The sequence below is a fragment of the Lepisosteus oculatus genome, chromosome 7 (assembly GCF_040954835.1).
Source record: "Lepisosteus oculatus isolate fLepOcu1 chromosome 7, fLepOcu1.hap2, whole genome shotgun sequence".
In the NCBI taxonomy this organism is placed as follows: domain Eukaryota; kingdom Metazoa; phylum Chordata; class Actinopteri; order Semionotiformes; family Lepisosteidae; genus Lepisosteus; species Lepisosteus oculatus.
The window spans coordinates 44886288-44909843 of NC_090702.1; the positions used below are offsets into that span (position 1 = coordinate 44886288).

The 23556-nt window shown below is 36.7% G+C and overlaps 1 protein-coding gene across 1 annotated transcript; it reads left to right on the forward strand.

Moving 5' to 3' along the window:
* The first annotated feature begins 901 nt into the window (after nt 1-901).
* Nucleotides 902-23339, forward strand: LOC102696649 (uncharacterized). Its single transcript, XM_069192923.1, has 9 exons — nt 902-1068; nt 4874-4963; nt 5175-5285; nt 6471-6660; nt 8308-8508; nt 8794-9041; nt 10198-10263; nt 12817-12979; nt 22703-23339. Exons 1-9 carry the CDS (start codon nt 902-904, stop codon nt 22766-22768), a joined length of 1302 nt encoding a protein of 433 aa, XP_069049024.1. The 3' UTR covers nt 22769-23339.
* Nucleotides 23340-23556: the final 217 nt, after the last annotated feature.

A 23556-nucleotide genomic window follows, 5' to 3' on the forward strand; every position in this document is an offset into this window, starting at 1 on the left:
AAAATAACTCCAAAATGTTTCCGTTACACTTTGATTGAGTTATTAATTCCATTAATTGTTTAGCACATTTTTTACACAAATCATCAGTAATGTCAGTTGTCTGAATAGTGTTTTTTATTTCTCATATTAATCTATTGCTGTTCTGCACAATCACTGTTAATCTACAGTATACCGTTAGATCATGGTAACTCTGAACAGCCAAATCAAGTCATTCTTAACCTGTATAGTGCAGTCAAGCCATTGTTGATCCACAATCATTCAGTCAATCTTTTCTGCACCAGGAAAGCAAGAGGAAATATAGTGATTTAACGTGTGGTTTTGGAGTTTATGTTTAGGTTCATGGAGCCTTCACTGTAAGACAAATATTCAAAATTCTCAAAGGCATTAACAAAAGCCTATCCAGTGGATTTCTTCAGAGTGAACAAAGAAATATGAACCAGTGGTCACAAATAGAAACTACTTGGAAGTGCATTTTAAACTGAGAACAGGGTTGTGGAGAACAAGCTATCCAGCCATGTTGTGGAGGCCAATACTCTGGTTCCATTGAAGAAACTGATGGATAAGATCCTTGGACAAATTAACTACTTATACTCAAAAACCATATAGACTGAATAGATGCCTCTTGTTTGTAAGGTTTCTAATATTCTTACAGCCATTTTCACTTAAACTGCCATTTTAAATAATACATTTTACAGTTTCCCATCAGTGCTGTGTGAGACGTTACCTACTAGCTGAGAAAGTACAGCAAGTGTGAATCAGAACTACCTAACACTACACTGTGTACACAATATCTAAAAAGCTTGGAAAACAAGACAAAAATCTGTGTACTATTGTTTGCAAGTTTTAAGTGAGTTTGTTCTAAGTAGGTGTGTTGAATGTTGACAGGCACAGTATAGTAGAAATGGAAAAGAGGCTCACCCGTCAGTATGTTGAGGATCGTGGGACAGTCATTGAAATGCTGCCTTTCACATGGAATATAAAAACAGAAGGACCACACTTCAATATTAATATGAAGATGTCTCGTCTCAAAAGAATAAGGTTCGATTTTGCCTTCGGCTCGGAACCAAGGTAATGTACAGTGGTTTCAACTGCTGACATATTGAAGTAATTTACAATGAGAAATGCTTTGTACTGAATAGTGAACCTAATGAAAAATATAGAAATCATAAATGCAAGAACATTATAATACAATTGTTAAATGTGATAAAAAAGTAATATTGATCCTTCCAATAAATCCAACTTTTTAAATTGTACCAATTGACACCAACTTTCATGACAGTGTCAAAATACAAACTCATTGCTTGATGATAACTTTCCCTCTGGTAGAAGGAGGAGGCATTTGGCAGACAGAACTGGTGAGTTCAAAATTTGAGATTGAGGAGAAGCGTTAAACTTGTGATTTGGGCAGGATGATTTTTCAAATCTGGTGGAAGATCCATACAACTCTCAGATTTTCTTGAAAAATTCCCTATTGGACCATGCATTTCTTAGATGAGATATGACCTTTCATGATGTCATTGATGGTTTTTGCAAATACGTAATCCATCCAATTCAAGTTTTAGTTTTGCATCTGGTAAATACTAATAGACAATGATGAGACATATAGCCATATGCCAGCAGCCATATCACCTTGCAATTCACAACTGGCAACCCACTGAAGCTCAGCAGGTGTGAGCCTGGTCAGTACCTGGATGGGAGACCACCTTGGAAAAACTGAGGTTGCTGCTGGAAGAGGTGTTTGTGGGGCCAGCAGGGGGCGCTCATCCTGCAGTCCACGTGGGTCCTAATGCCCCAGTGTAGTGACGGGGACACTATACTGTAAAAAGACGCCGTCCTTTGGATGAGATGTGAACCAAGGTCCTGACTCTCTGTGGTCATTAAAAATCCCAGTTTCTCGAAAAGAGTAGGGGTGTAACCAATTTCCCATTGGCCCTTACCAATCATGGCCTTCTAATAATCCCCATCTATGAATTGGCTTCATTACTCTGCTCTCCTCCCCACTGATAGCTGGTGTGTGGTGAGGGTTCTGGTGCACTATGGCTGCCGTTGCATCATCCAGGTGGATGCTGCACATTGGTGGTGGTGGAGGGGATCCTCATTACCTGTAAAGCACTTTGAGTGGAGTGTCCAGAAAAGCTACTATATAAGTGTAAGCAATTATTATAAATTATATACACTTATGTCATACAGTATGTGCGGTTTATTGACAGACAGGGCTCTATATACCATCTCTCAGACATCTCCCTCAAACCAGCACAATTGAAAAAATACCCAGACCAAATAACCAAATATGCACCAAATAACCAGACATGTGACCTACTGAGTCTGCAACACCTTTCAATTCAGAATGACTTCTGTCACCCTGGCTTCTTTTTTGACATTTCACAAGTTCATCACATTTCTTTTTGCTTACAAAAAAATTAACAGAGCATTCAGTGCTTAAAATCCCCGCTGAAGTCAATCTGAGAGACGAGTCTGAACAGTTCCAGGGCTTGTGAAGTCTCTTTCCACTCCATTACTTCCGAGGGATTCTTAAAAGAGTATGAAAATGGAAAATCTGGGATAATAAATCTTCAGTATTGTTGACTACATAATCCCACGTGTCTCTCCTCATTTTATATTCCTTGTATTTTTCTATTGTTATACACTCAACAAATAAAAATATTCACAATCCCCTTGCATAGCAGACATGAAGAGCAGCAGAAAATCAGGAGTAATTTGACATTTTCCTTTTGGGCACATACTGTACATGGGTATATGCTAAATCTTCTTTTTTTGACAGAGAGCAGTGGCCAGTCACAGGAAACCCTGAAAGGTAAATAGCACTTTATATGAATTAGTGTTTAAAAAAACAGCATTGGCAATTACCAATGGGTATTCTCTTCCTGAGCACAGACTTTGACCAAGCCCCCAGTACAAGTGGTGTGAATACTTTCAAGAAACCAGCACATTGGTGGTACTTTCAGCTGGGATGTAGACAAGTGATATGAGGAAAAATGTGAAGTTTCCACTATGAGCCCCACAATTCCGAATATTGCACATCTTCATTTTAATTGTAATGCTTGTTTTTTAAAGCCCCTCTGTGAGACGAGGATGAACCAAGGAGCCAAGGACTTAATAATTTCATGGTGTACTGCAGTTTAATTTTGCAGGAATCTTGGGGATGAAGCCTTGTAATGAAATCATTTTCAGCTTCCACAGATGAGATATTATATGGGGTTTATGGCACTTTTACAGAGCCATCCTTTCATATCTGTAGGCAGATATTCATACTGTAGTTCATATGACTAGACACTTCATAACTGGCTTGTATATCTATCTGAAGACTTGTTCGAATTGACCACTCACAGTGTGAGTGGACTGGGCCATGCAGAGTGCTACACGTGTAATTTATATACGCTTTAGCCTTAAATTCTGGTCTAAAATTACATTGGTCAAAATCAGCTCTTATGCCTTTCCTGCAGCATTATCTGGGCATTAAGATCTCTTCCCACTTCCAACTGATTTATAAAGAGAAAAAATGCTTAAAATTCCAAATAAAATACAACTTTTTTGGGTGGTATTTTTTACATTTCACACCACATGGTAGGGTCTCTATTACATGAATAGCATCTCTATTATAAAAATGAATATAGTTCAACTAAGTTTCTTGATTTGACTCCCACTAAAATACTTATAGAAAATTGAATCCATTCTACAATTTAGTTTATAGTGAAAGGCAGCCTGTTGACATCTTACTGCACCCTAAACCTAAACCTTATGGCAGTTTGGTTGGTTGGTTCTTTGGGATTCTGTTTTTTTGTGTGTTTTTTGACTAAGGGTGGTCCCTCCTGCTACTGCTAACCCACCAGGGTTGACGAGGCAGAACATACAATATTTAGTTTACCTGTACTGGGCCTCTTCCTTAAAGGGGCGAGCAGAGTGGATAATAAAAACAGGCTGCTCAGTTGAGGTTACACTGCTGAAATACACTTCTGCCTCAAACTGAGTACCTGATGGCCACTGAGTAACAACTGTCTCCATGCCAAGATCATGTCTAGGAGCTTGCAGACATCACTACCCTGATCCCTATCCCCAGAATGTTCTGGGGATGATCAAGATCCTGAAAGTGACATGAGTGACATGTTTTATGGCTGTACATGAGCTTTCATACAGATCTTGGCAGGACATGACCTTGATGCGATTGGTCACGGACACCAGCATGCTGGAGTTCTCTTTCTGATGCAGTGATTGCCCAAAAGAAGAACTGTCCGGGTGGTGCAGTTTCTTCTTCTTTTTGGTAGCTAAATGCAGGATGTAGGAATCTTAGCAGCCTTTAATTGCATGCAACTCTGGAACTTAAGGAGCTCTTCCATTCTCTCCACCCTGTCAATGCTAAACCCACACTATTTATCACCCAGGTTCCTGTCGGTGAGGAAGGGGGGGATATTTTGGGGGGGGGGGGGGTTGGAAATCTGTCCTAAATGTAGCCGTGTTGTGACTGATACCTACAATATTTACATATGTTTTAGAAATGCCTTGATGATGAATGATTTGGGCAGCCATACCATTGAAAATCTATACAATAAAAAAGGTTTAGATAGCCCGTTCGCAATGTCTGTTCTTTCCATAAGGGAAATATTTAAGTTCTTGTTTTCATTCATAAGCAGAATCATATATTATCTCATTACCTGAATGACATACAGATGACATCTTGCATGTTGCTTTGATGTCCAGTGGACTATGGAACAATATGTTTCCCTTTCATAAAAGCGTGCTTCTTATGGTTAACATGCATTACATACAGTATCACCCACCAGGGTTGAGGGTGATACGGGGGTGTGGCATTGCAGTCATTCACAATCCCCTGTGTTCGAATCCATTGCCCCTACAGCTACGTGTGGAGTTTTGATGTTCTCCCCATGGTCCTGGTGGTTGTTGCCAGGTTCTGTGGTCTCCTTCACCTCCCAAACGCGCCGGTCAGGTTTGATTGGATACCACGACCTCCCCCATGAGCAAGTCAAGTGGACTCCCCATCTCATCGCATACCCTACTGACCTGAGCAGAGTGGCTTTGGTACTTTTGGAACTTACGACCAGTTCTGTTTTGGGGAATTCACAGATAGACATAAGTCAAAATTTAGAAATGACGTGAATTGATTTTTGTTTTGTTTTTTTACATCTATTGCTGGGCAGAATTCTTAAATTCGATGTCTCCCTGAATGAATTGGATGATTTGCAGAATGAAGCTCTGTTTCCTTTTATGAATCTTTGTGAACTGAATGCATCTCTTAATGCCTTAAAAAGGTAGGTACAGTACTGGTTACAGTGTTTTTTGTTTAACTGCAAAATATTTACGAATAAGGGGAATCAATAAAGTCCTAGTTCCTCTGTGGGCTCCACAATATCCCATATTGACTTTGGCTTTTATTTGGATTCCTTCTGGTAATTAGCACCTCGTTTGTATTGAATTTCATACTTTTTTATACAGACCTTTTGCTTTTTCAGTGGTCCATTTTACAGACACACTGTGCCATCTTTATAACCAGTAGAGCCATTAAGACATTTTCGAAGCTTGTTTTATTTCAGATGTTTTTGACCTTTTTATCTTTAACTATTGTTAGCATTTTATTTTGTGCTGTACAATATTTTTCCCCTTTGATGTTTGTTCCAATGACATTGTCATTGCCTTGTGTGGGCTTTTTTCTCCACTTTCATCTTCAACTTAGTCATTTGAAATGTAGTGTTGAAATTGCATTCCTAATGCAGTTGTTTGTGTCTCATTTATCATCCTAGTATTCCATCTTTCGTCAGTGCTCTGAAATGGTTAATATGTTCAAGTATTCAGAATTGTTCACTTGGTTTTGAGTTATTAGGTATGATTTAGAGTTGCAAAATACAAGATTATATACTGTATAAGATTAAAGTGTGTCTTTGTTACCTTGAATAATGTGTATACAGTTTTTTGGGGGGGAAGTTTTGTTAATGCAGAAATAGTCAATTTTAAGAAAGATACTTACAGAGTTGTAACATTTATGAAGCCTTCTGTAGACATGGGCTTGATTTTGGAGAGGAAACATTTTACATATGAACAAATGTTATGATGATTCCAGTGCATTCCTTTTCGTGATGAAAAAATATCACATTAAACAGATCTTTGGCAAAATGCCACATAGGAAATTTAAGATCAGTTGTATTTTTATTGCAGTTGCAATATCTACATTGATTTGGAATTTTTAAGTAATTTTCAGTTTCCCCCAAAGTTTTAACAAAAACGTATGACAATGTAAGCCTTTAGTGACAAATCCATCAATACTTCAGCTGAATTATGTATGTATTGCTCTACGATATTGAAGACAATACAGAAAAGTAAAAAGTCATTATTAATAAGGATTGATGAATTATTTTTCATGAATGGTAGGTTTTTTATTGTTTTTCTGGTAGTGGCTTCCAGGATCAATACTGAACTACATCATTTTTATTAATTTGTAGCATTCCTGGAGTGAATGTGCTACCTCACTTGGTAGTGCTAAACCTCAGTTATAATATCCTTACCAATGTGAGGGGCCTACAGTACTGCAAGAAGCTAGCAACTCTAAATGTCTCACACAATCAGATACGAACTCTTACAGCCATGCCTGTGCTCAGTAATCTGATGGAGGTGCACATCAATTCTAACAAGGTACTGCATGAATAACTTACTGTAGTTTTATTTGGTTGTTTCTAATCCAGTTTTTTGTTTTTCAAAATTGAAACAAAAATAATTTTGAATTTGCAGTGTTGACAGTCTTTTGACTTAATCCTCAATCACTGAGGAGGAAAGAGCGCTTTAAATATACAATTTATTTATTATGTATTCTGAGATTTCATGAGCAATCTCTGTTTTTCACGAGGTTATAGTTGTGTTAATGATAACTGTCAAAAAAGTAGCTAAATTGGAATTATGTAAACCTTTGAGAAATCAAGATCACTCTTCCATTAACTAAGTAGCACTGGTAACCATAGCAATTAATCTAAATACCTTTTTTGTTTTCTCAATTAAAAACAGACTGACTTACTGTATGTCTCAGTATGTCTCTGTTTCCTGAGTGGAAAATAAATTGCCTGATGATTGGGGTTTCTTTTGTGCTGTTTAACTTTTTATATAAAATGATATTGAGTTTAATGACAACTCTTTTCTATTTGATATTGCAAACATTGTACTATATTGGGGAAAGCAGAATGAAGGCTGTAAATGAATATTGATTTTGTGATGTGAATAATAAAGGTACTGATTGTTCAATGCACATTTTATTATAAGTTTCAATATACAAAATGATGTTTAATTAAAAACTTACAGTATATGGGGGACATGTTACTGCATTTTGTGTACTGCAGATTTCTTGTTTGATTTTCAGAAAAAAAATCATCCATTGTATTTTGTTTTATGCCTTTCCAATTTTTTAATTACTAATTATAAATTAACTTTTTTTCCTACTCAATTAATTAACTCCCCACGGTTCCCCATGACCCTTTTATTGGTTTGTGGTGAGGGTGGGGTAGTGTGAGTGTAAAGCTTGCTTTAGTGTGAAATACACGCTTGTCAGAGCCATTTGCATCTCACAGTTTTGAGCACTGCAAGTCCAGCAGCACCTATAGTGGAGCCAGCACCATGAAAAAGAGTATGAAAGATGACAAGCTTGTTATGTTGCTATTAGCTGATCTAAACAAGAATCTCATCCAACCCTTTTTCTGAACCAAGATAGCTTCCACAACAATCCTGATTATTTCAAACCCCCTCACCTCTTTAAGCAAAATGCATCCTATTCATGCATTTCATCCTTTAGAGAAGAAACGAAGCTCTCACCTCAGTACTGTAAATGCACAGGTTGTAGTCAGTTCGCAGTGGATATTGTTGTGTAGAAAGCTGTGACATGACAAGAAAAGTAAAAGATGGTTGTTTAAAACTAAACCCTGACTGACGCATGTCCACCCAATCCCAGTGGTGCTCGGTCTTGTGGAATCACAGCCACCTGATGAACTGGCCATATACTGTATGGACTTCAGAGTTCATTATACTGTATGTTCCTAGGTTTCTCAGGAACCCAGTACCGAATGTTTGAATGAGATAAATATATGCAAAGCTTGTAAGATTCATAAGTACATTTAAATAGCTGTAAACTGTTTAAACAGCAGGGAATCATTATTTATTGCCTCATTCTAGAGAAGCCGGAGGTAATTTAATCCCCAAAAGTGAAGTCTGAATAAATAGGGTAGAGGAGATAGTCTGCTGCAATTTAATTGTTAACATATAATGCAGGGTTTTCTAATTCTATTTTTATGTTTCCAGTTGGACTCCTTAGAAGGCATTCAGAACCTTCTTCAACTACAGGAACTATACGTTCAGAATAACCAGATCAGAAGTCTCCTTCCTCTCTCCAGTTCCCTCAACCTGTGCTTGCTAGATGTCTCCAAAAATGCAATTTGCTTGCTTTCTGAGACCACACAAATTCTGAGTGGCCTGTTCAGGCTCAAGCAATTGAAAATGAAGGTAAGAGAAGCTGTTCTGTGATACCAGATAAAGAACAGTAGCCATTCTATTGCAGATCCTACCCTGGTAATCACTGGTATCCATTCATACAGCTGGGTGGACTGGAGCACTCAGGGTACCTCACTCAAGGTACAACAGCACTACAGTATGTGCCTGCAGCAGGCCTTGAGTCCAGAGACTTATCTATTACATGTTATACTATATGTGTAGAATTTAAACCTTAGTAGGCTGTCTACTTGCAAACCTGCTGAATACTTAACAAAAAGTATTCTTGTTGTTTTTAAGGGTAATCCGATAGCAAAGGACAACCACTATACCTCCATGATAAAAGAAAGGACTTCTGTGCAGATCTTAGACAACATATATCTTCGGAAGGCTCAGCAGCACAGGCCATGGACGGTACTGCAGCATACTACAGAAGGACAGACTAAGGAAGAGCTTGTAGAGGCTGCAAGGGCTGCCTGTTGTGACAAACTGCAGAGGATGAGGCAGGAGGTAGAAAGCACCATTCATTATCTGCATAGCAGGGCCCTGTGAGTAGAGCTTGTTTCTGATAAACTGTTGATGAATTGATCTTTCCATCTTCTGCAGCTGCATTACAACCTTTTTTCATATGATAACAACACTTTGATTCTTTCTTATCTAATGATATCCCACCTTTTCCAAACAAATTATTTTGAATGTCCGGCCCTCCTTTGAACGTTTCTGCTTGATTGCAGCTTAACTGCCTTTCTGAATGAGCTCTACGACTGTGTTACTTAATAAATTACAGTGTAGAGTACAAGAGAGACTTTGAAAGCATTGTCTGGCTTCGTTTCCTTAAATTGGTAGTGCTTTATTTCAATGCTGCATAATGGCTTTATAATCCGTATATACTGTAACTAGGGTACGCACAAATGACATAATGCCAAAACAAATGTCATGACCTCTTATGCACAAGTTACATAAGTTGCGCATGTCCCTATAAAGCATCATACATGTGATTATAACATGTTATGTAGCAGTTATGAAGGGATTATAAAATCATTATGAGGAAACATTCAAATAAAGTGTTACCCTTAAAGGGAAACTGCTGCCCCAATTTCAAATTAAGCATAAAATTGTGAACTTTGTGAAAGTAAGTTGCTATGTTGTCACAAACCCCTGGTCTCGCTACGAGTGAGAGTGAGAGTTCCCATGAATTGTGACGTGATGTAGCCCTTCCTGCTCACTAGTCACTGTAATGACTAATGTACTGTAATGTTCAAGTGAATAAGTACAGGCTGTGCAGCAGACGTTTCACCACAGAAATGTTCCAACAGGATCTGCAGGCAGACTTAACAAATAAGCAGTATTTGTCAGCAAAACTGTCCTGAAATCAAGAGCTATGTTGCATTAAAAGAGATGTATTCCCAAGCCTGCTTGTTTACAATGTAAGGACTGTTTCATCTCACCTGATGTTTTGTTGCCTCGTTCTGAATCGCAGAATATGGCACTGCGCATACCTGGAAATTTAGTCCATTTTGAGATGTAAATTGGAGGTTTTACAAGTTACTGCTTACATTTTACTTTATTGTGGTTTGTAATGCACTCATTAATGATGATTATTCCTTACCCCGAAATGTACATTTTCAGCATTATGATATAGAGAAGAAACTCTTACTGAAACAGTGCTTCTTTCACACCTGTATTGATATTTTGTGATTACAGTAATCTTCATGAAGAGCTAAAGGAGTATGAAGAAAGTCTGAGACTGGAAATAGATAGATATTGCAGGTAATGTATATTACCACTGTAAACTGTCAACGATGTCCATCCAGAAATCAGTTGTACTTATATGTGACAATAGAACACTGACTTTCTACACAAAATCAGTACCTGTGCCACCTGGGAGGAATTTAATAATGACGAAGTAGGGGGCAAGAAGAAGCAATTTGTAAGGGAGATGGATTCTCACAACATATCCATGTTCATAAAAATGGTAATTTAGTATGAAATGTTATTATAGTCATGAGTTAAAAGATGAAACAGTAGTGTATGCAGTACATACTGTACATGGGCATAATCTCTAAGAGCTTTATTATCTTCACTCATAACAGAAAAAAATAGAAATTATGAGAAGCAAGAGAATGAAAATAAAATAAGAAAAATCATACTTATAAGATATCTGGCTGAAAAAATAATAGGCATTATTTTAATAACTTCATAGTGCATTTTATTATGAAAGCAAACATTATAAGGTTTTTAAAGTTTTATATTTCCAGACGTAGAAGATTAATTAAAAATGTTTCATATGATTTTGCTAAAGAATCAGCTTTGGGTTACCCTTTGCTGGATGTCAAAGGTTGAAGGTTTCTTCCTGTGAGAATGACTTTCATGGTCAGTTCAGGAGGAAAAACTCAAATTATACTATAGTTCCAAATATACAGTAGCTATAGATATGGCTTTCAAACACATTTAATCAGGTAATTATACCTGCATTAACATTTAATGTTTGAATCTCATTATACCAAAGACTGAAATATCAGAGAGCTTTTTATGGATTCTGACCACAAGCTACCCAGTCAGCTGTTGAAGCTGAAACATTGTGTCAGGAAACAGTTCTTTCCGGTCCCTATGCGGACGACACGATCCGAAAGGTGAAGAAATAAAAAGGGAAAAATATCATGCAGGAGACAGGGGGGCGTGTCCAAGGTGAGCAGGTGTCCAGGGGAAGTGAGTCTGGGTCAAACAATCCAAGCATAAATCCAAAAAGGGAAAACCAAAACAGGAGGCGAAGTCCAAGACCAGGGTATCCATCCAAAGTAACTAAAAACCAGAACCGGGTCGGGACCGGCGGGATAGGGAATCAGGAATAGGAAACTAAAACCATAATGGAGCCAGACGCAGCAGGACCCCGGGCTCTTACGAAACGGGATTCAATAAGAAGCCCCGAGCAATCGCCTGTGTCTGGCTTTAAAGGAGGAACTAAAGAGGGGGTGGAATAAGAAACAGGTGTGGGGAATGGGACAGAACGAGGAAGGGCTGGAGCGCCCTTAAGAGGAGGAGTAACGATCGTGACACATTGGTTTCTTTCATGAAATGGCATGGTGAGATTTTGAGATTGATTGCGGTATCTGCCTTCTTTGTAGATGAGATCTACTGTAAATGCTCTAGATGGGCCAGAATCAAGACTCCGCCTTCGAAAGAACACATCTGATTTGTTGGGTTTAAATTTAAAATTAAGCTTAAGTTTAAAATTATAGGCACTTTCTGTAGGTCAGTCCTTGATACATGGTGTGTGCTAACAGCACACGTTTTTGCTCCATTTTTACAGCAGACAGCAGTATTCTATCACAACAAGCTTAGCTTGTGGTGATAAATTGCTCTGAGAGGGCAATAACCCCTACTATAATGTTGTGCTAAATGTTTTATTTATCATTAGAAAGCTTAAAATCGAAGGGATAATCTCCTGAACCTACAGTGCTGGCACCTTGCTGGCTGAGAAGAACCAGTTAGAATGTCTCCTAATTCCGCAACTGGAAGGTGGTGTACAAAGTTTCATGAGCACCACATGTTATTATGTTCTGAAATATGGCAAATATTGTGGCAATTTGATGTACTATGGTTAGGAGTCATCTTTTTCATCCTTCCTTCTTCATGCATTTAAATGCTGACCTGAAACAAATTTGTCTACCAGTTTTCTAGGCTCAAATCATCTAGATTTAGATAGATTTTCCCTTTTTCAGATATATAACAATATTTAAAAGTGCACTCATTTGTCTTTGTGCATTCCAGTTAGCCCACAAACGCAGAGGGATCTTAACAAATTGACTTCTGTCTTTCTCAGATAATTTAACAGCAACATGTTTATGCTGCGCAACTGAAAAAAAAACTGAGGAAATATATTAAACATTTTAGTTTATATCCTAAGTAATGAAAACAGGAAATACTCATTATATTAGAAGGCATAGGGAAAACAAATGATAAGATCTGTTTTGGTTCCTCATAACATCCTTATAGATTTAAAGTTTATAAGTGTACAGATATAAATATGAAAACCCTGCAGGGCACGTCCATATCTCGAGATACCTTTACCTTTAAATTCATTTGGGTCTATTTGCCATCTGTTTCGTTGGAGATAATTTCACAATAAGGTATTCTGTCGATACAATTCATATTTGTGAAGCACATTTTACAGCTGACGCATCTTTGCTATATCTTTATTCTGAGGAAACTAAACCCTTTAAATCCAGATTATCATTTTTAAAAGTGAAGCAATATGTGTAACCCCCCCACCAAAAAAAAAGTGAGCTGAACTTTACTGATGAAAGAACTGTGTAATTCCAGGTATTTAGATACAATACCCCCTGAGGATTTCTCCTCTATCGATCCCAGAAAGATTCCTGAAGCCATTGAACAACATTCTTTTACTAAATTCTGGGAAAGATGGAACTATGGCAAAAGAAGACCAGAAAAAATCCCATTCAGTGATTTAACCAAGCCTGAAGAGGTAAGAGTATCTCTAATACAATAAGGCAAAGGTACATTTTCATGAACATGCATGATTAATACAAAATCTGAAATAAATATAAGCCTGTGATCAGACCATTAAATGGATCCACTCAAATAAATTCACCTTATTTAAACAAGAAAGTAGGTGTCCACTTTTAATATAATGCAGAACAGCTGTATGTCAGGAAAGACGGGAAATTTATGGAATTGACTCTGTATTATATGTGATGAATGGCATATTTCTCCTACATTGCTCATTTCTAGTCTGAAAGACTTTTAATTCAGAACAGGAATCAGTTGCTCACTGCAAGACAGTGCTTGTGCTAAATTGTTTATCCACTGTTTTCTTTAGGTCATAAAAGAGGTGCAGTTGTCTGTAAAAAAGCCTTTCATAAATAAATAGATACATACATACGTACTTTTGTTGTGAACATACTGTATATGTATGTATTATAATTTGACTTCATTAAAGTCTGTTTCTAATCAAGTGCACATTGTTGTGAAATGATGACTAAATAAATCTCTAAATGCAGAATTTGCATTTTGGCCAAGTTCTAACCTGTTTTGTTATTTCTCTCAACTTTGTTACAAAAAATCCATTCTGGTCTGAAACAAACTAAAAAAAATCTATTATTATTTCATACTGCTTTTTCAGATGAATTAACAATAAATGCTCCTGCAGTCTTTATGGTAGTCCTAAGGTGTATACAGGGTATACAGTATGTGGAGTTTTTTTCAAGGTATTAAACATTATCATTTTTCATTGTTCTCCAGTCATTTTTGAGTAAACAATTTTTTCTAGCACTCCACGAATTGCTTCTTCACAGACAGACATGTTTCTCACTCTGTGTATCATTGTTATGTTGTTTATCTCCTCGCCTTGCCTCTTCAGCCTCAAACCTCCACCGGAAATAAACGCCTTCCCTTTCAGTTTTCCTGATGCTGTCAAGCCTTGCAGGGACTCTGAGCAACTGTGGCAATTTTGTCCCCTCTTTTCCCTCCTGTTGTCTCTCTTTCTGCTTGGTTCTGGTTCGCTTCTGCTCTCGGCTCAGTGTTTGAAATCTGTGTTGGTGCTTTGGGGTTCCTTTTGGGGGTATGTGACGACCAACGCTGTCCCTTTATATTTGTCCGTTTGTTTCATCATTAGAAGTTGCCTATGGCTTACAGGAGGTGCTTAGGCCCCCGGCTGCAGGTGGCAATGTGCACATCTTTTCTGTCAGCCCCTCTTTCCACCCCAGGATCTCCTTTACAGCACTTTCTCCCTGGCTTGTCCCCTCATAAGTGAGGAGAGATGTGACCCTGCTGATCTCTGACCAGTACTGTCGTTTCCTCAACCAGGAAAATTAATGCCAAAGCTTTAAATATGCTTTACCCTCATATTTGTCAGCTAATTTAGTCAGTACTGAATGGTATTATAATAATCCCTTTATTATACACAGTATATAGAATTTAAATGTTCTAATACTACAGTAATATAGTTAGTAGTTATTTATAGCTCGTTATAGAGTGCTTATCAGCTAATAATTATGTTACTATCCCTCAGTTTTGAAGATAGCTTGTAAGTAGTGCGAGATCATGGTACAGTATGCAGAAAAACATGGCTGCTTCTTTTTTAACTTTAGTAGACTGGTCATGTGAACTACAGTATGTATAAGTAACAAGGCATTTTAACAGAAAAATGTGTTGTGAATCTGAGGGTCACAGGTCAGTTTGTAAAACTGATGTTTCCAATTTGAGCATATATTCAGAATATAATAAGTATAATATCATTAATTATTAAGTGTATAAAATGATCGTGTTAATAATATTATAAATAACAATAATAATTAAATGCATATTTAAAAATATTGCCATAAATGCAAAAGAGTTAATAGTCATTTTGTTAGCACTATGACATGGGAGTTACACATTTTATGAAGTAATTAAAAAAGCACTTTACTGTATGTCTTAATAAAATAATATCATGGTTTATTTCATTTGGTTGACCACACTAACATATTTCTTTCAAAATATGTAAGAAATGACTAAATATAGACTCCAAATTATCACCTTAGTTTTTTATTAGTTCTCACAGCAAGAACAGGCTTGTGTTAGTGTGAAATGTGTTTTTATTAGAAATTCCATTATTTGAGCTTAGCAACTGTTGCAGTGGGATGCTGGAGTGTTTATTTTTGTACAAACTGTACAGACTCAAAGGGATTCTGAACTTCTGTATCATTTGTAGGCATTATATTGTGGAAATAAACATCAATCTTTTCGTCAGCTCAGTTAAATGTCTGAATTTCCACTTTTCCTAAAGGTCAAAGTTTAGTGGCTGACTTTCCAATCTTTTTAAATGTCATAGACAAAAGTAAATGGCCATTCTGCATAAACTATGTAAAATATGGCATATACAGTATATTAAAGGTCAAAACATTTTCTTACTGTAAATTGAATTTTAACAAAACTGCACTGCAAAAACCAATATCATGTATGGAAAAAGGCATCAAGAATATTGCGTAATTTACCACAAATGCATTGTCCTTAACTTATATAAGCTTTATTAGTTTAATATTGATAGAAAAAATTAAGGTCAATTACTGAGAAGAAAAATGAACTTTAGAACCACGATTCTCACAGAAATGGGAGATCAAGTAAAATGTCCTTATAAAAGCAACATAATGAATTATTTTCTTAATTCTATAACAACCAGAGACTTGCATATTGATTAAGCAGAATGTGCATGTGGAGATGGTAAGAGAATGGACTGAGAAATGAACAATGGTTGATGAGCAACGGATGTCATAGTTATCCAAGGTAATGAATGGACATGAATCAGGAACTGGTCAATCAACAGTCAACAGCATACGTTAATTAGACAGGTGGAACCTGTGCTGTGTCACGGGGATCTGTTTTAAATGCCATTCTTTCTCATCTACTGTATGTAAACAAGTCAGATTCTGATACAGATAAGATTAAAGTTAATTCTTCAGATAATAAGGGGACTGGCAAACAGGAACGACAAAAAGAATTTGATGAAATCATGGATTGAGCAGACACTTGGCAAACTACATTAATATTGTCACGTGCAAGGTGACCCACAAGGGCCGTGGGGAATTCTGAGCTGCAGGAACCTACGCATGAGAAGATCTGGGTGTTCATGCAGATTCTTCTATGTCCTCATTAAGATAATGTGAAGATATAATAATAAAACAAATCAAATGCTTGGGCATATACAGTAGTAAAATTTATATCCAGGAAGATTGTGTTAAACCTTTACAGCACTTTAGTAACTAGTCAATTGGAAGATTGTATTCAGTTTTCAATATCATAACAAAAATATCCTTAGCCTTAGAAAAAGTTCAAAGTTCAAGGCTGAGCAAAAAGAATTAATGCTGGTTTGGTCAATGAGGACTGTTTCACACTCAGCAGTGTAACAAAGACCCTGGGTCGTAAGAGAAAGCAGAAAGCAGATTCATGAATGGTTCAGGAAACATTTATTTACATGAAGAGTGCTGCATATCGAGCTTTCCCATTCAGGGGTGTTTAAACTCACTGTTTAAAACACCTCCTTAAAGAAAATGATGATCGTTATTCAAAACCTTTGGACGTGTGGTGATGCTATCTGTCAATACTGTATGATATCAGGTGCAGCTTGTTGTGTCTATTTTCACAGTAGCTATGCACAGTGTGTAGTGAATCATATTACTGCATTCTGCAGCCATCAATACAGAAACACCACAGGTTTGTTTTAGGTCTACCCAAAACCTGTATCCAGTCGATACTGTACTTCCAGGCACTCGTGAAATCTGACAGAAATTCAGCTCTGTGTATTGACTTTTTTGTAGATGATTTCCTTCTAACTTTGCAAGTCTCTTGTTGAACGTACTGCAGTTGGAGATCAGCAAACCTGCCGTGTTGCATTCTCGCTCCCTGCAGAATCTAGTGGAAACATGTTCATTTGATTGGGTGCTTGTGTGCCGTTTTGAAACTTGCCTGCTGTCGTAACTTGTTTTTTTTTAACCTGAAATCTATTGTCACCTTTTTAATGGGGTGCAAATGGGCCTGTTTTTTTTCTCCCTTTCTATACTTTAAAAAAGTTGTTGAAATTCAGACACTTGATATTCTTCAAAAACAGGGTGTTTGGAGTGTTTCCTGCTCTAGGCCTCTCCTGAGTTTTTTGTGCCATAAGCCTGTCTGCTGAATGCCCCTTGACCTTTTGCATTTCCTTGCTTCACATCCACCCACCCTTTGCTTCTCATGTCATATTTCTTCCCCTGAACCTTTGTACCTGGTATTCAGGATTCATTTTCTGCACATGCCACTTTCTCCTGAGCTTACTGTGTCTTATAATTTTCCACATGTTCTCATTCTGTACCTTCTGTTTCTGTCATAAATCCAGTCTGTCCATTTTCCACCACCCCCACCCCCCTCCCAGAAAAAAACATTGTACTTTCTGTCTAATAGGGGAACTACTGTTCAAAGTCTTTTTCTGCAGTAAAGTTTGCAGTGCTATCTAATTCAGCAATATTTCCAAATCCCCTCTTTTCAAAAAATTGTAATCTGATACTCTCATTTTATCAGAAGGAATGATTTTGAATGAACCAAGAACTTAACTGTCCAGTTAAACCCGAATAGTTTATGTTCTATATTTGAAAAAACATTCCTGTGGAATCAATTGCTTTGCAGGCCTCACACAGGAAGGTACACAATATTGAAACCTAGCCATGTTCTGCCTTTAAATACTTCCCAAAGTACATGAACATTCCACCTTGATTTTCATTTCTAAGCCCATTTTTTTAAATGAGAACCCTGAGTGAACAGAGCCTTTCTGTTTGCTAATACATCTTGTTCAGCAGCCTTTCTCCCAGGCGAGAGTGCAAATTCAGTGAAAGAGGAGTTTGCAGATTTGTGTTTCATGATTTAGTTTTAAATCACGAGGGAGCTGAGGTGCAAAACTTTGTTTGGTGTCATTTTTTTTATTTCATTTTAAAAGAAAGATGTGAAGTCTAACAAGTAATCTTAGCCTGCCCACAGGCAAACAAGTTATTGCGCTGTGGCGGATATTTTCTTCAGGTGCTGGCTAAATGGTACTGTATATTGCTTTTTAGTGTTGTTATAAAATAAAATACATACTGTAGCACTAAGTCAAAATTCTCATTTGTTCTTTTTGAGTTACATTACATAAGAAAATAAGAAATATATTTTCATAGTCATACTTAAAATATAGGATGGAATTGTGTTGAGGAAAAACTGTAGCGGTCAAATGTTTTGCAATGAGTTCTTAAGTCTCATCTCTTTCTTATCATTTTCTCTCATTATTTCTGCTGTCATTTTTAAATTTAAATTTTAAACATGAAGTGTATGTACAGTAGATCAGATTTCAAAAGCATGTTTCAGTAAAAATAAATTGACTTTTTTTTGTTTCTTGGTCTTTAATTTTGCAGAGGTGAAAATGCTAGTTTTCAAAAAATATATTTTTCTAAAATCCATTTCCTTCAGCAACAGAGATTTTTAGTTAAAAATAATTATTATTCCCACACCTGGAAGCGTTTCTTGGTATGTTAAATTGTGAACTAAGCATGAAAGTAAGGTTTTGAATCACTTTGAAGACATTATTTACTGGAATGTGCTGGTGTACAGTAACTACCTTTCCAGTTTAGCACAGCAGTCCATTCACAGATTTCAGTCCTCTGGGACCTGCGTTTTATACTGTGTCTTGTTAAGGTTTAATGTGGCTTCTAATTTCAAAAAAGTATGAACCAGGACCGAAGTGTAAAAGCTGTAAAATAGTGCAAGAAAAAAATTAGAAACAGCTGGAGTTAACCAAGAACTGCACACTTTTATCACAAGCAGAAGAATCTCACCCCCTTCCCATAATGTCCTATTTTGTCGTATTCCAAAATATAGTTTCGTTGTGCATAAAATGTGATTTTTTTATGGCAGTGCTTGCCAACACACAACTGTATTACCCATCAGTTTTCAGTTTGAGTTTTGATTAAAGATATTCACTTGAGAAATGTGTAGACCTCATTAGTAATTCAAAAAAATGGAAGAACATTGGAAGGAGGTAGACACTTTTGCAAGGCACCGTAGCTTGTGTTGCGTAGACATTTTTCCCCCTGAAAAAAGTTTACATTTAAAAGGCCAGATCAGATGAGTTAATATCTGCTAAAATTAAATGCTTCTTATTTTTTAAATTATTGACAATGTCACATACTGTAGCTAATTCAAAGCTAAATGCAGTGTTGAATCAGCCTCAAAATTGTACGGATATCATATACTGTATATGAGATACATTCACTCACCTTATATAATGTATATACAGTAGGTTACTGAAGCTGCATTATGTTGAGGTTGTTTTATATTCTTCACAAAAACCCTTTCATTATTTTGCTTTTTTTAATTTAATGGGATAACAGCTACACCAAACAAGCAATGTGTTTGTGCCCTTTGAATGAAGATTAAATACTGTATGTTTTGGCTTTAACGCTTGACTTAAGAGGTGACAACCTGGCCTTGCGGACAAACCTATCAGAAACCAAAGGGTTCTTGCATTAGTGAGAGAAATTAGGTTAGAGTAGGGGTTTAAGCAAAACCAAAAACTCTGAGAAGGAAAGTCTGGTGTCCCATATTTATGCCTTTGAGACAATGATTGGTAGAAGTTGGGATTTGTCCATTTCAGTTTTACAAATGAATTCTGTAATTCACCTTTACACACAAGTCCAGCAAGTGGTATGATTGCACATATTACTACATAAAAAGTCTATCAATGTACTTTTTTCTTTTTGAAAAGATGTAGCCTTTTGACAGATGTTGTACAGTACAAATGAGGTTTTGCACAACGTCGCTTATGAAACAACCGGTATTGCCTCGATCTAGGTATGAATAGGGTGCTTTCAACAGTCATTGCAGAGGCAGGAAACTTAAGCACATCAATCAAAATTCAGATATTTGGCTTAGCTCTCAGTTTTGAAAAACAGCTTCCAGGTGCTTTTCACATATTTCATGGAAATGTACTATAAAGGAAGCCTTTTTTCACTTTGCACTGTCTGAAACAAGGGCAAGCCATAAAGTTGTTTTAATTGTTACCATAGCTTTTGACTGTTTCGGATACTGACCTTGAAGTTAGTCGTCTTCATAAAATAAAAGAGTAAAAAAGTAAAAACAGATGTTATTATTAATAATAATAATTTTCTTCTTCTTCTTCTTATTATTATTATTATATATAATTATATAAATAATGTATAATTATAATATAATAATAAACATATATTATAATAAACAAAATCAAAACCATAGAACATACAGGTATATTCTATAGATCTAATTTAGTCCTAAACCTAGGTCAGGTAAGGCAAAGAGTCACTAGAAGTATGTTTTTAAAATAAATACAGATTAGATGAAAGGCAAGACAGTACCATACACTGAACGATTTCTTTTTTAAACTAAACTTTTCAGGGATTATTAATTAGCTCTGCTTAGTGTGATAAACAAATCAATTTAATTCAGTAAATGCTATTCGACTTCTTTTCTTAGAAAATTGGATGTGACTATCTCTTCTCTGCATCTATTAGCTGCTGCTAATGGAAGTGTAAATCTGCCAAGGTAAGGGCAAATTTCCAGAGCCGGGGCAGGTGAGCACAGTATTCCTCACAAAATGTCTACCCCTCCTCAAATGTGGTATTGTAGATTTCCAGTCAGACAGCAGATAATGCTTTGTTTCTGAAATTCGTATAGAAATATCCCCTCCAGTCCTCATTTTTTCTTCTGATATGCAGATGAACAGTAAACTGCTGTGCATGGCATTTTTTTACCTCTCATAAATAATTCTTTAGTATGAGGTTTTTTAAGGCTTGCTAATCAGGCTGAACGAAATTACGCTCGCTGAGACAGGCCTTACCCAGTCATAAACACATTAGCTTAGATTTACTGCTTTCCCAAAAATGTGTTGAATTCAGGGAGCAGAAGCACGATGAAGAAATTAAACGTTGCTCTGTTTCATTAGCAAAATGTGTAACATAATGTTTTCCATGCCAAAAAGTAGAAGGAAAAAAGCACAATGTTTTGGGTGTTGTTCAGGTGTTAGCCTTGTTCTCACCTACAGAAGGCTCAGAAGCCAAAACGCTGTGTTTTTTTCTTTGTATTTCTCAGGAGTGGAATTAATCTTTACTTGTTCCTTTGCAGCCAGTGCATATTAATGCAGCTCTCCGCCCCAATCTCTTCATTGTAATGTTCCTTATGCTGGGGCTCAGGCAGCACGCTGGCACAGTGTTTAGCATTGCTACTGTACCTCACAGCACTGGGGCCCTATATTTGAGTGGGCTTCCCCCAGGTGCTCTGGTTTCCTCCCACAGTCCGAACACATACTGGTTAGTTAATTGGCTTCTGGAAAAACTGGCCCTGGTGTGAGTGTGTGCGTGTCTGTCTCTGTGTGCCCTGTGATTGACTGGTGTCCTGTCAGGGCTCTATCCTGCTTTGTGCCCGTTGCTTACCCGGATAGGCTCTGGCTCTTCTGCAATCCTGTATTGGATAAGACAGTTAGAAAATGGATGGATGAAAGTTAGGGTTCCCATATTTGAAAAATTAAAAAAAGAATATGCTCCTTTATACATTTATGCAATATCAGTCTTTTTCAGGAAAATGACAGAACAACCATTTCTAAATTGAACTTTATTGCTGAATCCAGAACATCATTCTATAGATATTGGGGTGTGGAGCTGCAAATAAGCACTTTGAGGTTAATACCACACTATAAAGGAAAATGAGAAAATACAGCTGCAAGTGTGGAATAATTACTTATTTTAGAGAAAATTTGAATAGATAAGCAGAGCTCTTACTATGCTAACTTTTGCTAAACTTTTAATGTTTAACATTCCATGTATGTAGGGGGGTTATAAACTATAGTATTGCGGTCACCTCTGAAAACAATATCTCCAGATAGGATCCTGTGTAAGTGGTTATTAATGGGGGAAGGCATTGATAGTTACAGAATTACAGATGACGGTTGCAAAGGTATTCTTCAATTATTTTTTTTCCCCAAACTCCAGCGTATACACATTTCATCTGTGGAGCCTTTTTCAGGTTGTTTGTGATGTTAAGATATTCTGGCGAATTGAGATTCACAGGCCATTTTATTAATTAGAAGGCAATATGAGACTGGATTAAAGAAATGCATTATGATAATTATTAAAAAACGAGTGGTATGTACCAAGCTGTTGTTTTTCGGGGAGTTAAGAAATGATGATGGAAGTCCTATATCAGCTTTTCCACATAAAGGTCTACTACTTTCCATACAGTAAGTGCAGTGGATCTTTGAATTCATTTAATATATAGCAGGGACAGAGATGATTACTCTGTGTGTCTCTGTATTTTCACACTTGAATTAACGTTCTCCAGGTATATGTTTTTAAATATAAAGATACTAAACCCCCCTTGCTATATCCTTTGTTTTAGATCCTGTTTCTGAAAGAGAAATGTCTTCATGTGAGATATTAGATTGGGTCTATGTACAGTAGGCAGACACCTCAGTGGTTTCCAGACTGAACTCTGCTCATAAGATCATTTCGTTCTGTGGTTTGGTTTTGGAGTGGGGTGGGGGGTTAGTGAGCACACTGTAGGTCTAGGATCACTTATTACCATGTTTGCAAAATATTTGTGAATGATAAGGGGGTATGGGTTACAAAATACTTAATTGTGATGCTGATAGTCAGGTATCAATTTTTAATCTCGCTTTTTCTAGGTGTTGCAAATGGCTGCATTAGTGCTGGAAAAGTCTTCAGTTTCGACTTCGGACTGCAGAAACTGACGGCAGCTCAAACCAGCAGGGAAACACATGTGACCGTGTCCGTGTGATGGGCTGTAAAGCAGACGCTCATGCTTTGCTTAACACATTCCAGATTTGTGCTTGTATGTGATGCTTTAATAAGGGAGTATATGGATATCCTATAGTAAGCCATTTACAAAATCCCAGAAAGAAATCAAAATTATTCAGTATTCTTCATTTAAATGAAGCCGATTACATTAGTAACCATTAGTTTATCTATTACTCACACATACCCTTTTTCCAGATATGCCTTTCCAAAATTGATTGGTCTTTTTGTGATATAGGAAGTCCTCAAACTATAGTGATTGCTGTAAAAATGTTTTCTTTGCAAGAGGGTTTGGTTCCTCAATGTCTGTGTTCCTCTGGGACTCTGATAAAAGATTTGAATTGTGGTTAAGAATGGGATTAAGCAAATGAGGATAAGAACAAACTCAAACTCAGACGTTATATTCAAATTAAGAATTAGATTTGCTCTGTAGCACAATTAACACTCATGTATGAATCTTTTGTTTGAAATGTGTGATAAATTTGCAGTACTATACTGTATGTACAGTATTTATGCCATGAATTTTAAAGAAATAAATAAAAATCAATATAACAACTTAAAATATTGGTCTTGTCATCTTATTATTTCATATTATTTTGTTTTCACCTTTTTACCCCATTTACTGCAATGATATGTGGGAGTGAAAGTACATTTTGTTTTGAACACTATTAGGGGAGTGGAAAAACAGCTTCAGCCACCCAGAAAATGTTGGAAATCAGCAAAC